Raw genomic sequence first — 16,725 nt, 5'->3', positions numbered from 1 at the left:
AAGTCCTCCTTCAGACACTGTATGAGGATTAAAGGGATAGTTTGTGCATTATTATATAAAACTTGGTACAACTATTGTCAATGCCCTCCTGAGGATAACCCTTTAAGGTTTTATTGATCGGCCCCTAGGTGGCACTGTGGTGGCAGTCTAATTTCATATTTGGTACCGTGGCCACACTATAACACTATAAGGCAATGAAATTCATAGGGGTGGTATAGACTGGCCCCTGTAATGCACACACCCCGACGGCAGCATGCCCCGACACACGTGTACTGCGAGGGCCCGTTCAGTACTGCTTGCAGTCCTAGTTTGTGTCTGTTTTAGCTTGTGACAAAGTTTTAGATTTTAATTTAGCTTTATTTCAGAGAAATAATAATGTGAAAATTGAAGTAACTACAAAATCCAGTGTGATACATTGCAGCCTGTATTTCTTCATTGTGTTAAATAGTGAAGACAAGAATAATAGAAATTATACGTTTTATTTATTATCTAGATAGTGATTAAGTAAAAAACGTGAGATAAAATCATATTAAAACTAATAATATAATATAGCATTACTTTTGTAATACTAAGTTTAAAATACACAAATCTTTGAAACAACATTGTAGTAATTGCACTGGTTTTGCATTACTATTAGAATCTTTTACAGCAATGACCAGCATAACCAGACTGCAGTAACTACATTTTTGGGGTCAAAGGTAAAATAAATCGTCATATTTTTTTGCATGAAAATTAAATCAATACATGTAGAACTAAGTGTCATATCACTTGCCTACTTATAACCCATTTGGCTGCCCAATTAAAAAAGGTTACAAAAATTTTAAAGCAGTTTTTCTCAGTTACTGCAGTTAGGCTTTGTAGGACTTTTTTGAGTTCTTGGACATCCCATAATATGGTGTTTTTCTGTCATGTATGGACATGTATGTATGTATATCATGCTCTAATATGTATAAACCTATTTTATACAGTCTATGGTGTAAACAGACAATTATTGACCCATTTTAAGCATATTTAGGCATTTTAAAATTTGACCATTTTCGACAAAAGTCGACATACAATAGTGTGACTTTTTTTGAGGGGTTCATTTTTGGACATCCCATAATATGGTGCTTTTCTGTAATTTCTGGCTATATTATGACCTAATATGTATCAATTGACTATTAATGATTCATTTTAGGAATTTTTAGGCATTTTAAAATTTGACATTTTTTAACGAAGATTGCCATACTATAGTACGAATTCTTACCAGTTTTTGGACATCCCATAATATGGTGTTTGTCATTTATGGCAATTATTTAAGATATTCCAAAATATGGTGTTATTCTGTCATTTCTGGTCGTATTATGCTCAAAATGTATCAACAGACTGTAATTGACTCATTTTAAGCATTCTTAGGCATTTTAAAATTTGACATTTTTTGACACAAATCGACATACTATAGTTTGACTTTTTTTTGACTGGGTCATTTTTGAATATCCCGAAATACTGTGTTTTTCTGTCATTTCTGGCCATATTATGCTCCAATATGTATCAACAGACTATAATTGATCCATTTTAGGCATTTTAAAATTTGACCTTTTTTGACAAAAACCGATATACTATAGTATGACTTTTTTCAGTTTTTGGACATCCCATAATATGGTTTTGCTGTAATTTCTGGCTATATTATGACCTAATATGTATCAATAGACTATTAATGATTCATTTTTAGGCATTTTAAAATTTGACATTTGACAAAAATTGACATGTTATAGTATGACTTTTTTGGACGGGGTCATTTTTGGATATCCTGAAATACGGTGTTTTTCTGTAATTTCTGGCCATATTATGCTCCAATATGTATCAACAGACTATAATTGATCCATTTTAGGCATTTTAATATTTGACCTTTTTTGACAAAAACCGACATACTATAGTATGACTTTTCTCAGTTTTTGGACATCCCATAATATGGTGTTTTTCTGTAATTTCTGGCTATATTATGATCTAATATGCATCAACAGACTATAATTGATCCATTTTAGGCATGTTAAAATTTGACAGTTTTTGACAAAAATCGTCACACTATAGTACAAATTTTAACCAGTTTTTGGACATCCCATAATATGGTGTTTGTCATTTATGGCCATGTTATGCTCTAATACGTATCAACTGACTATAACTGATCCATTTCTAGCACTTTTTAGGCATTTCAAAATTTGACAATTTTTGACAAAAATTACTTTTTTTTTTGATGGGGTCATTTTAAGATATCCCGAAATATGTTATTCTGTCACTTCTGGTCGTATTATGCTCAAAATGCATCAGACTGTAATTGACCCATTTAAAGCATTCTTAGGTATTTTAAAAGTTGACATTTAAATTTTTTATGTCGAAAAATTTAAAGTTACTTCATAGATTGCACCACTGCAGAATCAATACATTAAATCCCAACTACAAGGAGAAATCTTTGTTGTTGGTCAACGCTGCCCTCTAGTGACAAAATTTCTCATTTAAAATGTGTCAATCAAAACACCCACACAATTAAAGACATTTCACACATGCCAATTTGAGATTTTTTCAACTTGAAGTTTAATGTTAATTCCATGCTGTGTTTCAGTAAGAATACAGATGGTACTTGTGGCTCCGGTGAGAATATCCAGTAGTACAAATCAGATTCACGTTACACATACCGAACAGAAGGAAGAGAGGAAATGAGAAGAGTAGGGAAGAGAGAGTTGAGACGAGGAAACCTGAAAGAGTCAGGGGAGTAAAGATACAGCAGGCCTCTATTTCCCAAACTTTTTTTTTTCTTTTTTAATATGGTGCCAATGCAAAACTGCATTACGTTACAATCAAGAGTGCTGAGCATTCCCCTCCCACGCACACACATACGCACATTTTATCTGCTAAAAAGCCATTACCTAACTAACTGCCATTAGCAAAAGCGCTACAGCCTCGCAGCACAATACTTGGTCCGAGAGTGGACAAGAATAGAGGTCAGTGTGATGCTCGGAGAAGGGGGACATTCTGCTGTTTGTCATTTAAAAAAAAAAAAAAGGACCTATTGATGTGTTGCAGGAGCAGGTTTGGTAACCACAAAGTAAAGAGGGCACTTAGTTCTTCCTAAAAGCTTTAACACATCCCTTTTAAATCTTCCATCACCGCTTTATTTCCTCAATTTGCAAACTTAAATGTTCCAAAAATGACTGACTGACAGAAGCATGGACAATATATTGTTCATAAACACACAAATACAGGATAAAGTTGAACAGCAACATATTGTCTTTAAATAAACTCTTGCATATGTGTGTTACAAATACAGGCAAGCGTACTTGGCAACAGATGATACAGCAAAGTAAAGCAAAATAAAAACAGTAAAAGAACCTTAAAGGGTACAGGCTTGCAAAAGGAGTCATCAAAAATAAGGTAAAACTCCTGGGACGATGAAATGGAGACCTGAGCGGGCCCTGAAGGGATTGGGACATGACATGCATATGAGGAGAAAGGGTGAGACAGTTGGGTAGAAATGGAGGGAAAGGTAGAGAAATAGTGTGGGCTGCAGTATAAACCCAGTTGAAAACTGTAGCTGGGGACAGGAGCTAGTGCTGGGAGCAGGAGGGGGGCTTGTCTTGTGTTGTTCAGTCTCACTGGGTCTCTTCCTCCGCATCTTGCAGTGCTTCTTTGTTCTGTTCTTCACCTGAGATAACGACAGGAACGGAAAACAATGTTATCTTTGTACGCTCAATTAGACATTTCAAAAGCAGCTAAAGGTGGCTTTTCTGAGGAGAAGCTCAGCCCTGCTGGGTGTGAGCTGCCTACACACCGACCAGGAGAACCTAGTTCCTGGATTCAGATATGCGTATGCTTTTTTTGTTGTTATGACACAGGGTGAGGGAAGTATATTTTATTATATATATGTGTGTGTGTGTGTATTATTTATATTGCTGTTATCATAATCTTATTATAAGCATTTACTCATCAGTTCAACGATAAGACTGTAAACAGGCTCTATTAAAAATAATGATCAAATCTGAAGCAGAAGGAACAGTTACCCTGACCTTTAGACCATAATATGGGTCAAATTCCAAAAAACTACATGTCTAATTATGCAATGCAACAGTACCTAGATATGAAAAATATAAATACCTAGAACTAGAAATGTTGTAAAAACAAATCGACACTTTTGCTAGAATGATATAGAGTGAAATCAGCATTGCTATATAGATTTAGAAGTAACTCCAGAATCAATGCTGACATGGTTACAACTGCAAAATCCGAATCGTCATTTGAGACTTTATGTTTCAAGAGTTAGACTGAAATTTTGGAGAGTTAACGTTAATCAAGATGTTTTTTTAATATTATTTTAGAAAATGTTTGGGATCAGGTCAGGGCATTTATCAGTGTATCAGTCAATTAATCATGCAACAAGTAAACCAACAATATAACAAGTATACTACAATGTTTCCCCACTTATTGTGTCAACATGCAGTTCAGTGAGCAAGAGTTAATTCACAGTTCACAACAAGCCATAGTCACATTTACTAAGGGGGTAAAATGCCTTGTGAACCTGTACAACTGGTTGCTTAGAAAGGTTACCATAGAGACAGCACAGCCATCCGTGTAATGAAGAATTAAGAGGCACAAATAACAAAAGCTTGAGAATCCATCGTGATTAAAATAGAAACTGTAACAGTGCTCATTAGCGCCACAGCTAACTCTGATGTGAGAAAGCCACAGGACATGGAGCTGTAGCTTCACATGCTGCTACTGCAGTTTATCTGTTATATCACACTTCAATAAGCTGCATTCACACGTTTCAGAATCTGCTGTAATGCCCCAGCGGGCTGTGCTCAGTGATACTGACGTGCACGGTGAAGGAGCAGGGTGTCCGCAAGTTCTTTCAGTCTCTATTTAAAGGCTGGAATAATCATCTTGTTCCACCATGGCAGAAAAGCTAACTTAAGTTTCTGCACACTCTTCCCAATTAAATGTCAATCACGGACTCACTGGTACCCTTTTTTTTTTAAGTGAAAAGCTGAACTCCCAGGCTCTTTTCCTGGGGTAAGAAATCCTCATCCAAAAAATCATACTGCTGTGAGGTCAAGGTATTTAGAGTTAATACGCAAAATACCTCCTAAAAGAAACCATACTGACATCTAGTAAAAAAACAACAACAACCAAGAGCTAAAAATGCAGGCCTGCAACATTACCTCAACTAAATGGTATGTTGGGAGTGTCACTACATTTGTGCTGACAGGGACTGAATGATGCAACATAACATAATTCTATTTTAGCAACCTTTAACAAACACCATTTACAAGGCTGTCGCATGTCACAGCATGCTGGACTGAGAAAGGTAAGTGGCAAACTAAAATAATGGAAGGTTGAACAGTGCACTCAGGCCATTATAAAATAAAAATAAAACATGATCCCCTAATTCTATTAAAACAAAGAACTAGGATTGCTGGATTGTTTATGGATAACGCCACCACCACATATTTTAATGGATCACTTTTAGCCCAAATAAAGACGATCAGTAGTTGTAAGATACTCAATACCTTAAGACTGCTGAAGCCTCATATTAGCCTCAGTGAATGAGGGGACAAGTTCCAAAACAGTGGACGCATGTTAGAGAGGCCAGTATCATCAGGAGGAATAAATACACTCTGCAACATCTATTTTAAACCCATCTGTTGACTTAAGACATTCCTCAAAACTTTCTTTAACCAAATGCAAATTAGTGGCAGGCTGATGTGGATTTCTCAATGACAGAGCAGGGCAACTGTTGGCCTACATTTAATGTCAAATTCATATTATTGTTCTTTTTGTGTCTGATAAAATATAAAAATGTAATTATAGTAGCCAATAAGACACAAAATTACTGACGTTAAATTGATATTCAGTCACTTTTTTTTTCCATACCCTGTTAGCTTTAATAGATATACACTCTGTCTGCAGCGAACTTAATTTAAATAAAATTTAGATAATAATAAAGATAATCTAAAAAACTAAAAGAAAGAGCTTTAGTGCCTTTAACAACAGCATTAATGAGCAGATAGCATCTTCTTGTTTTTTTTTGTTGTTTTTTTAAAAGGAACAAACCATGTGAGCACAGGCATTGGGGGATCTAAAAATGGCATTAAATGGCTCAATTAATCAGCCAACGAATTAATTGGTCCACCACTAATGCAAATACTGATAGCAATTGCTAAAAAGTAAAGAAAACCTCAATGAGATATTCAAGTGAGTCACACAAGATTGGTGGTCAGGAAGTGAATTAAGGATTTTTGCTCTATTGGATATTTTTTCTTAAACATAACCTTGCATGATTTAGATTGTAACTGACTTGCAGACACCCTGAAGACACTAAAACACGCAGCACACACACACTACAGTTCCACTTGTGCAAAAAAAGTAAAGAACAGGTGAAGAAGAAAAGAATAAATTATAAATAATTGGAGCACTGTTATCCTTCAGAGCTGTGGAGACAGGAGAGGCTATCTTCCCCTCTCACTGCGAAACATTCTACAACGCTGGACTTCGTAGATGTGAGGAAGTTAGTGAGGGTGGTGACACAAGAGAGACTGAGGTGAAAAAGCCAAAGACAGACAGGAGGAATGACTTACAAATTATACTTCTATAATGGAAGAGTGAAGGAAGAAGGCTGTCCTTAAGAATCTACAGAAGAGCGAGGGAGAGATGAGAAGTTAGAGCAGTGTGTGAGAACTGAGCCTGAGAGAGAAAGGAGGGAGAAGGCATTTGGCTTTAGAGAAACCACTGTGATGAGGGAAAGGGTTAGAGAAAAGGTTGGGTAGTTCTTCCAAGTTTACTAGTTTTTTTAAGGCAATCTGGGACAGTTTGAAGGATCAAACAATATTTAATAATACAAGACATTCTCTGTCTAAAGGCGAGAAAGTTTGGTGGTAGTAAGGACCCAAAAATTAGTCAGTATCACACAAAACTTAACTCGGAGATAATACTTGTCCCTGCTGTAAATTCAATCAACTACAGTGAAAGTCCTGAGTATAAAAAAAAATGTCTTTCTCACCGTCTCCCTGCACATCTGAGGTCCATAGTGTCAAGTTGTCACGTAGCAACTGCATGATAAGTGTTGAGTCCTTATAGCTTTCCTCGCTCAGCGTATCCAGTTCTGCAATGGCATTGTCAAATGCTTCCTTCGCCAACCTGTCAGCAGAGGTGACACAAGACAACACAGTTATACACACACATTCAGAAAACAGGTGTATGTCATTTTTCTGTATAGCAATTAACAATCTGTTCCATTTCAGGACTGGTGACATGGTGCCAGGCTCCTAAGAATCACAAACAGTGTCTGACAGCTGGAACAATCTTTCCAGGTGGGATTTGAGCCAGAGCAGGAAATGTGGATTTACTTTACCAAAGTGAACAAAAGACAAACTGAAATAGTTGGAAAGGACTTTTTTCTACTCTACTCACAAACTGGTGGTGAAAAAAGTTCAGTAGAGATGCATAGTTGAGAAATAACTCTCCACAATTCTGGCACTTCTGGCAACCCCTTTACTTTACATACAGTGGTTTAATTCTGATGATATAGTACTTTTAACAGCCCGGGTCCAACACAATACTTATCCTCTAGGTTACAAACAAAACTGGGATGTCTAACACCCAAAATGAATGCCAAGGGAAGCAATTGAAACCTATTCAATAAATGAATCAGAAATAAAGCTCAAGAAAAATCCCATCCTTTGAAGATGGAAATACCTGTTAAACATGAAATGATCACACCTACCTGCAAGCACGATCTGGTGAGTTGAGGATTTCATAATAGAAAACTGAAAAGTTAAGGGCCAGTCCCAGGCGAATGGGGTGTGTTGGAGGGAGTTCAATCATGGCGATGTCATTAGCAGCTTTGTACGCAACCAAACTGTTCTCTGCTGCCTCCTTCCTGTCGTTGCCTGTGGCAAACTCTGCCAGGTACCTGTGGTAATCTCCCTTCCTGAGCAAAGGGAAAAAAACATAAACAAATGCATTAACATGCCAGCAGCAATAAATTAAATGTACAATACTGTACAATTAACAGTTTTGAACTGAATCAAACTAAGCAAAGAGCTGCCAGAGTTGCAACTTTTACAAACACTGAAATGAAACCAATATATTTGAATAGCTTTATCCGAATCGTTTCCTCAGGTACTCGTCACATCAAATTTCAATAAATTATATTATATTACATACAGTCTTTATTTTCCTCTCTTTAACTTTAAAAGAACTTTGGTAAAAAACACATTTTAAGGAAGCTGTGTATAATCCAGGCTGGACAGGTGTTAACGAAGAAAGTTTTTTCAACTGAAGCAAGACCAAGCCAGCTGAAGAACAATACTTTATATCAAGCTAACAACTCTAAGAGGCAGCCTAGATAGTACTGAGCCAAGAGGAAAAAGATCCCTACTGTGGTTAGTAGAAGTGTAGTAAAAAGACTAGTGCTGCCTTAATGACAGAGTATAGTAGACGAGAAAACTTAATGGCTGATCTTTACAACTGAATTCGGAGATTGAACTTCATTCTGTTAGGGAGGAATGCAGTGCACAAAATGGTGGGTAAAATATTCCTGTGTGATCATGTTTCATTTGTTCTAAAGCCGAGTTGAAGCCTTTATTTATTTAACATAATATATTTTATACTTTCAAGCTGTGTGGTACAGATTCATTTTTCAAGAGAACAATGAGCCTCAAAATGCACCAGAGCTTAAAAAATCTAAACTTATAAAAGGGCCAGGGCTCTGGGTTACTATGAGATAGAATATTATGAATTTCCATTCAGGAAATGAGAAAACTGTGATTTAAGACATTTGACATTGAGTAAAATACTTTTGCTTATGAACACATACAGTAAGCCATGACTATGCAACAGTTAAAGAATTAACAACAGTTAAACAACTAATGCAATGAAAATCTCCACCTAGCAAAAATGCTTTTTAGTTCATCTCTAACAGCCAGGGTGCTCGAAGAAAGCAATAGACTTAGAATCCAGCACAGTCACTCCTAACAGGAAGTATTAAATGCCAGAGTTTGTAGATTGAAAAGAGGCAAAAGCCTTAGAATGAGTAGAAACACACACTTTTAGAAGATACATACATTTTGTAGTAGAAAACCTTAGATTCTCCCGTGGTTGCAGCTAAGATGAGGTGCTTGTCCAGTACATCCAGAATGTCATTGCAGATTGATTTCAGCTCTTTCTCGACCTGCAGAACAAAACACACAAACACAGCTGTCAAAAGCTTTAAGAGTCAAAGTTTCCTTTGAATATTCATTTGCAATTTAAAGCTGATTTAATGCAATTCATCTCAGTTTCAATGTAACAAAAGAAACTTGGATTTGACAAATAAACTAATTAATTAACAATGTCAATAAGTTCTCCCTGGTAGAAGCCAATTTAAAAAACTGAAACATTTTTCCTCACTTTCTATTTCAAGTACCGAGTACAATATTCATAGCAAAATTCAGCAAACCAACAATAGATAAAAGGCAGAGACACACAAGGCAGCTTTAAAGGCAGTCTCCATGGAAGCATTTGTCACAGAGAATCAGTTAGTGCGACTCAGTTCCAGGGTCAGTGTCAGACATCTAAATCTGACATTTCAAAAATCACTATATGGCACTATGACCTTGTAAATAAAGCAGGTCTTTCTTTGGGTATTGCCTTTACTGTATGAAGTTAGCTGCAAGTTTTGAAAGTACTGTTAGTTTGTAACTGCAACTTTAGTCACCTTTGTTATTACTTCTAGGTGAGCTGTTTGGAAAAGTACACTTACATAGCATTTTGAATAGAGAAGATACAGAGTGCTGCAGGACTAAGTCCTAAAACCTTCCGCTAACCCCGGTCTCATCTTGTTTTCTTGAACAGGTTAAAAAAACACTAAAATCTAATTTCAGTCAAAATGAATTCTTTCTAGCAATGTGTAGACGTATTGAATTTTGAATTGGTATACATTTTATATTTTGTTGCCATACCTGAAGCTTACTTGTTTTAAAACCACAACTGAAAAAACCCTAAATATACAGACAGGCACAGTGATGACAAAGACAGAGCCAGCAAATGCTCAAACGGTCACCATTACTCATTATTTCTCCAGTTTTGACACTTAATATTTGAAGTCAATTGTCAGACAAATGTTGGAATAAAAAACCTACGAGATGTAAGCTAAAATGCTATGGTGTGGTGTAAGTAAAGTTACAAAAAAAACAACTTTTACACATTGGCGTGTGGGTGTAATCCATTATCGTACATAAAGTCCAAAAATCTCCCCCCTCACTAAGTCATTGGGGGGTCGCTGTGCTGCATTGCACAAAGTGGTGCTGCAAGTGACTGGTAGAAGCTCTGCAGGAGCAATGATGAAAGTGATTTAAAGTTGAATCATGGTTGCTGTCTACCTCATTATTTCACTGAGACAAGTGTTGTTGGGCTGTGAAATCTCAACATTTCCTCTCAGAGTGGAGAGGTCAGTGGAGGAGAGCTGAGAAAGCTCTGCCAAACAGGCTAAAGCATTTCTGGCAAGTTGCCTACTAGATATGGTAATTAGTTAATCTGAGTGCACCCACAACACTTAACTCCATGAAACGACAATGTATGTAGAGAGCTAAAGTTCTTATGGGTTTTGGTTTTTTCATTATTCTGTCCAATTCAGGGCTGTGTGTATTAAAAAACAGATTTGTCTCTGAACAAGTGGAAGAGGATCTGTGACTGCAACAGGGCTGCCAGTGAATACTTTTGCTCCATCGTACCACCGAAGCTAATCGACACCAAGTCGGTGTTTTGCAGCAAGATTCAAGACAGTTAAGGCTTTGTTGGAATCTGATGCTGACATCAGTGCGGAGGATCTGCAGCTGTGTAATCTGATTTTTTTTTTCACCAATACTTCTGCCTGACAGATGCTAAATGGGCAGAAAACTACACCAGTTAAAGTTTTTCAAGTTATCAATAACTTTTCACAAAATAAAGGGAATAAACATTTTTAAAATGATGCTTGAAGAAATCTCACATTTCATCCTTGTTCATCTACGGTTTGGCTCTCATGAAAGTTACTTGTTTTCCGTGGAGAAAACATATCAAATTGATGCATAAAAACCTGAATTTTCATGATCAAAACTTAGCTTAGAAACCTACAAGATACACTGCCAACAATCAGTAAAAGTAACCAGTTGGTAGATTTGGGTTTAGCATCAACAGTGTCTGACCGTTTTCCTGTATTCCTTGATCATCTTTAGTTTGTCTTCTCCGCCTTTGTTTTCTTCTTTCTGTTCCAGGCTGCTGATTATTCTCCAAGATGCTCTTCTGGCGCCGATCACGTTCTTATATGCTACCGACAGCAGGTTCCTCTCCTCCACAGTCAGCTCAATGTCCATACTGGCCACGTTCTTCATCGACTCCACCATTTCTGAAAAACAAAGGGAACAATTAACTTAAGGTTTCTCAAGTCTCCCAGGTTTTGCCCTCTGGTAGCTCTGTGGACCTTTTTTTTTTTAAATTTTGGAGCTGGTCCCTGTTTATTTATTAAACACTGTCACTGATCTACAGGTGACGGTTATGTGCCAAGATATGCTGTAGTTAACCAAGATAGACAGGAAATAAGACTACTACAAGATAGTAAACCAGGATGAGCAATGCTGTATTTAAATACCTTAACATCAACTTTGCAATGTAGCTGGGAAATCCGTCAGACCTCAAGGATATAAAGGTTTTTTGGTGAGTAATACTTAATGTGAACAAAACATGTTGGATAAAAAAGGTTTAAAACCAAATAATAATGTTTAAGTTGTTAATGTTTAAGTATTAACTTCCAGCTCACAGCTTACCTTTTTCAGTGTTTTAACATTTGCATCTATTGTATTGGGTTGGAAGTAGATATTTCATAGGAATTAATCTCAGACCAGGCAAATAAAACTAAACGATATGCATGGCTGAAAACCACAGGAGGAACATGTGAAATATGTTTTTGTAATTGGGGAGAACTTTTAAAATAGCCTCTCCATAATAATCGTTGGTATTTTGGGGGAAAGGGGTACATAAACACATTTTTTTTGTAAATGGGCACCTCCTCCTTTCATTAACAGAGTTTAAACTAAAGTGCGGAGCCTTGAAAGGTTTCTGTCATCCTCAGTATATTATTAATGGAGTGCCTGGGACACTGCCCAAGTGTTCAGAGATTCACCACCTATGGACACCTATGATTGGATACAGGGAAAGGAGCCAGGACAATGAATCAGGGGGTTGAGCTAGATCAAACGCAATGTTTTTCTTGTACTTTAACGTCTCCAACCCTCAAGGTGATTCAGTAGGATGTGGTGTGAAAAATGAATATAAAATCCGAGGGGGTGAATTGAATGAAAACAATTTGACACTCTGCTCTGAAGGAGCTACTAATTAGCACAACAAGCCATTTCCCTGGGGATTAACAAAAAACAGACACAACATGGAGCCTCTCCAACCAAATAACAAGGATCAGTTCAAGGAGGCACTAAAGGAATATAAGTATCTTAATAAACTAAAGTGGTGCAGCAATTTCTGTTAATATCTTTTATGTAATTTCTGGATAAACCTGAGAGTATTTGAAACATTATTATTGCCATCATGCTTAATGGGTAGATATTGAATTTTCTAATGCATACGTAGCACCATGTGTGGTATGCTAATGACATTTTAATATTGATTATAAACTTTAACAGTGGTTTAAACAAATCTGTGGCTAAAGCTGCAGAGGAGTCACACCTCCCATGCTAAACAGGTTACCCTGGAGGTAAGAGTAGTGTGCCAATCATTTGGCTTTTAACATCACAAACAGGGTGTTATCTGTTGAAGCCAATAGCAGGGTGCTACGCAGCATGCTGGCGAAACCTGATACACGATGGTTTCAAGCCAGGAGGAGCACTATGCTGCTTTGATCACTTTACCCTCCAGTCGGGCTTGCACTCAGTGACCTCTGTGCTTTTAAAAACATTTCTCAGCATTTTAAACTCCATAGATCTATTGAAGTGATCATAGCTCAACCCTTTGCTGAGCAAATTGGGCTTCCATAACCCATCTTTGCAGAGCAACTATTAGGGGTGAAACTGTTGAATAAGAAGTAAATCTCAAAATCAATTGTACTTTGTAGACTAGACAATAAAAGCAGCCTTTGTCTACATTGTAAGACATAGGGTCGCCGATGTCCCAATTCATTCTCAAAGACTCGAGAATGATGGCATATCCACTGATCATTATCGGCTACTGAGCTGCTGCTTGAGTAAAACAGTGGGACCAAAAGGCCAATAAGAGTAACTTTTAATCCATGCCAAAGATGTGCAGACAGTGAAACATAAACCCCAAATGGAATAGAGTTTATTAGGATAACTACTTCTTAAAGATATTTTTCATTAGTATTCCTTCTGCCATTAGTCTACTTGGCCACATCCAATGTGTGTTTTGGGCACAAATTGATGTAACACAATGTGTGGTCAGTGTCTTGCAAGACCATGTTACTCAATAAAGGTTGTATCAAAGGTTATAGCATCTATGTACTGACAGCAGCTACATGTCATATATTGGCTCCTCAATAACAAAAGCCAGTCCAGACAATCTTTATCAAGATTCAAATGGCAACTCACACCAGTAGCAAATTACCAGCAACCACTGGCTGTTCAGTGGCAGGCATACCCAACAGAGTCCTAGAAACCCAGAAATAATTAATAAAACAACATGGTTGCTGTGGTAATCTGCACTATAAAATAGACAGTTATTAAAAGGTATGATTAAGTCACTTAATCCACTATTACACTTACAAACACAAAATGTCAGCATGTCTGTGCTGTCAGTGGAAAATAATATTTCAAAGAATACTATGGAGCCAAAAAAATGAAACATGCTAAACACACTGATAAGGTCTGTTACACCCCTAATCACCCAAAGCAGTTCCAGGGCCGGTTCAGAACCACTGCTAGTTCACAGTTGGTTCGATTTTCGAACCAGCTCTGAACCCATTTGCTTTTTTCACAGGATTTAGAGCAACGTCATTACATCACTGTTTATGTCTGTATATATATATATATATGTCTCCGCCCTTTCGGCAAGTATAATAGCATAAGCCAATGCTAGCTGCATCAATGACATTGCAGTTAAAGTAATCAAATAAATGAATGACGCCCCTGACATAAGCGGTTCAAGAGCAAAGAGTTGGTGCCGCTCGTTTTTCCCGTTTTTCTGGCGAGAGCCGGTACTTTTGCAGTCAAAAACAAAAGAACCGGTTCATAATTGGGCACAGGCCTGGAACCGGCTTGGTTGAAAAGGAGTATTAGTGCCATGGCAATGTTCAAAATATGTCATGACTGGATACTAGGGGACGGGGATTGATTGACTCAAGAGTAACAATTTTTTTACCAATTTATCTGAATCAACGTAATTCAGATTTAATTGTTTAATTTTAGTCTATACGAAGGTGAAAGGATGTTATCAGAAATCTATGAGTAAAGTGACGTCATATTTGTTTCAAATAAAACCAAGCCCAAGCCTGGAAGCAGAGAATCGTGGATGGACAAAGGACCTGGACCTTTGTCAATTGAAGCAACTCCTATTCAACCAAAACAAACCTCAGTGCTCGGGGTCTGATCCCAGGCCATCGGATCAAACTCTCCATTGTTGCTGTTAGGTAGACAAATTTGCCAAATATACAGTGTCTAAATATGTATGTATCAACTTCATCCTACAGTGTAAAAAAAGTAGACAAAAATTACAAAATCAAATTGATGGGGGATACATGTCGAATCAGCACGTATGGTGATAGCATTAAATCGAGGGAATAGCATATTGTCCGAGACCTACAAAACAGCTGAATTAATGTTGCTTTGATAAAATTACTTCCAGTCCTTGGGTGGCAAAGAAAAGTTGGCTTGAGGCAAACTTATGGCTGATATTGTTATTCAGCCAACAATCATATAGTAGCAAAACTCCCGCCCACTCCTACACCATTGGTGCTACACCTATCAATCAATTAACCTACGCCACCATACAGTCACACTACAATGGCCTCATTAAAAGCATCAGGCAAAATATCAGCCTAGTTGTCACAAACAAAACGAACTTCAAATTTCATAGTTTGAAACTTTAAACCTCTGAAGTCCTGGAGATTTTGGTTCAAATTTGTCAGCTTCTTATACATTCATTTATGTCTCTGTTTAGCATATTTCAGGCTCCTTTTTCTCGACACAAACTTGGCTATCAGTCAGATTTTTCATCTTATCTTAACTAACAAAGTATAAAGCTGCCAGGAACCGAAAATACAAACAATAGACACAGGTGTCTATGGAAATGTACCATTTTTTAAAACCATTTATACACAAAAACAGCAGAAAAAATAATAAAACTACAAAACAGTCTATTTGTATGTAAATTAAAAATCGTAATAATCTTCATTGTAGAAAGAAAATTCACATTTTAAAAATGGTCTAAAAACATAAATGGCACACTGTGAAAGCTCATATTATTGTACTTTCAACTGGCTTTCTCAGCTTGTGTACATATCATATATAAATAAAGTAAAAAATACTGTAAATAAAACGTGTTTTTTCAATAAATAGATGGACTCCAGAGGGTTACTGAAGCCTTATTCACGCCTGCTTTAGTTTCCATGGTACAACACAAATTCAAAACGAGTTGTTGAAAAGCCAATGTCACTCTTAAACTCTTCTTACCACCAACACTAAACCAAGGTCTTTATCAAACAGTGCATTGACAATAACTGGTTTGTCAGGTTCTCCTCCAGACACACTTGGTGGGGGCGGTGCGTTAGCATTAACAGTAGCACATTTAAAATATATATATATTCAACTGAAGCTGTTGCTTGTTGAAACTGATATTAATTACTACTCTCTGTTGAATCAGAGCAGCCGCACGTTATGCTTGTTAGGGTGTGGGCGTTTGCTGTTATTTCTGAATGGAGTTTGGTGTGACGCGTGTCGGGGCTGAAGAAAAAGGCTAGCCAGCTAGTTGGTTAGCAAGTTAGCTAGCCAATGTTAGCTCACTGACGCTAGCAAGGGACAAGCTTAGCTCACCAGCTAATGTAAGCTAAATGTTAACCAGTCTCTAGGCCACGCCATAAAGCACACCTTTAACCAGGCTAAATGTTCCTTCCATTTGAGCAAAAAAACAACCAATTTCAACGTTTACTGACTCATTCGGCTGGAGAAATATCCGCCATTTTGTCTCCCACCAAACAAATCCATGTGAAGTGTTTTACCTGCGCCTCCAAGCCCCCTGCGCAGGGAGACGGAGGCAAAGAGAAGCCAGGCTTTCTGCAATGACTGGAGTCTTACCGTCGTATCTCTCTGCTTGTTCGGCGAGTTTCGCCTGGTATACTAAGTTATCTCTATCCGCCATCGTGCTCGGCTGTTGGGGCTGCTCGTGGCGTCCCAGTGGAAAGGGAGGATTATAGGCTGCTCGGCGGTTCCTGGTGGTGGATAGCCCTAACCCGCTGAACTGAAGACCCACCGGTAGCACTGGCGTAAAGATGGCGACGCTGCTCCATCCGGGAAATCTACGCAGCAGTCTTCCAACTACGCCTACACCCTCATGCCAAGTCCCAAAATAAACCACTCTCCGAGATTACTCTAACAAACTATATTCAAACAACGGCAAATGCAATGGGAAACGACTTTAAACTATTTTAATCAATGTAAAAGAGTTTCCCTTTATTACACTGTAGCAACTCTTCAATTCGGTATACATATAAAGACAAAT

At 37.5% G+C, this 16,725-nt stretch overlaps 1 protein-coding gene across 1 annotated transcript; it reads right to left on the bottom strand.

Moving 5' to 3' along the window:
- Nucleotides 1-2,547: 2,547 nt before the first annotated feature.
- LOC131986442 (14-3-3 protein epsilon) lies at nucleotides 2,548-16,481 on the bottom strand. Its single transcript, XM_059351400.1, has 6 exons — nucleotides 16,302-16,481; nucleotides 11,196-11,395; nucleotides 9,096-9,202; nucleotides 7,754-7,960; nucleotides 7,031-7,167; nucleotides 2,548-3,679 (listed from the first exon to the last, which is right to left on the bottom strand). Exons 1-6 carry the CDS (start codon nucleotides 16,363-16,365, stop codon nucleotides 3,627-3,629), a joined length of 768 nt encoding a protein of 255 aa, XP_059207383.1. The 5' UTR covers nucleotides 16,366-16,481; the 3' UTR covers nucleotides 2,548-3,626.
- Nucleotides 16,482-16,725: the final 244 nt, after the last annotated feature.

The sequence above is a fragment of the Centropristis striata genome, chromosome 15, assembly GCF_030273125.1.
Source record: "Centropristis striata isolate RG_2023a ecotype Rhode Island chromosome 15, C.striata_1.0, whole genome shotgun sequence".
Classification (NCBI taxonomy): domain Eukaryota; kingdom Metazoa; phylum Chordata; class Actinopteri; order Perciformes; family Serranidae; genus Centropristis; species Centropristis striata.
This window is presented reverse-complemented; position numbering and strand designations above follow the sequence as displayed.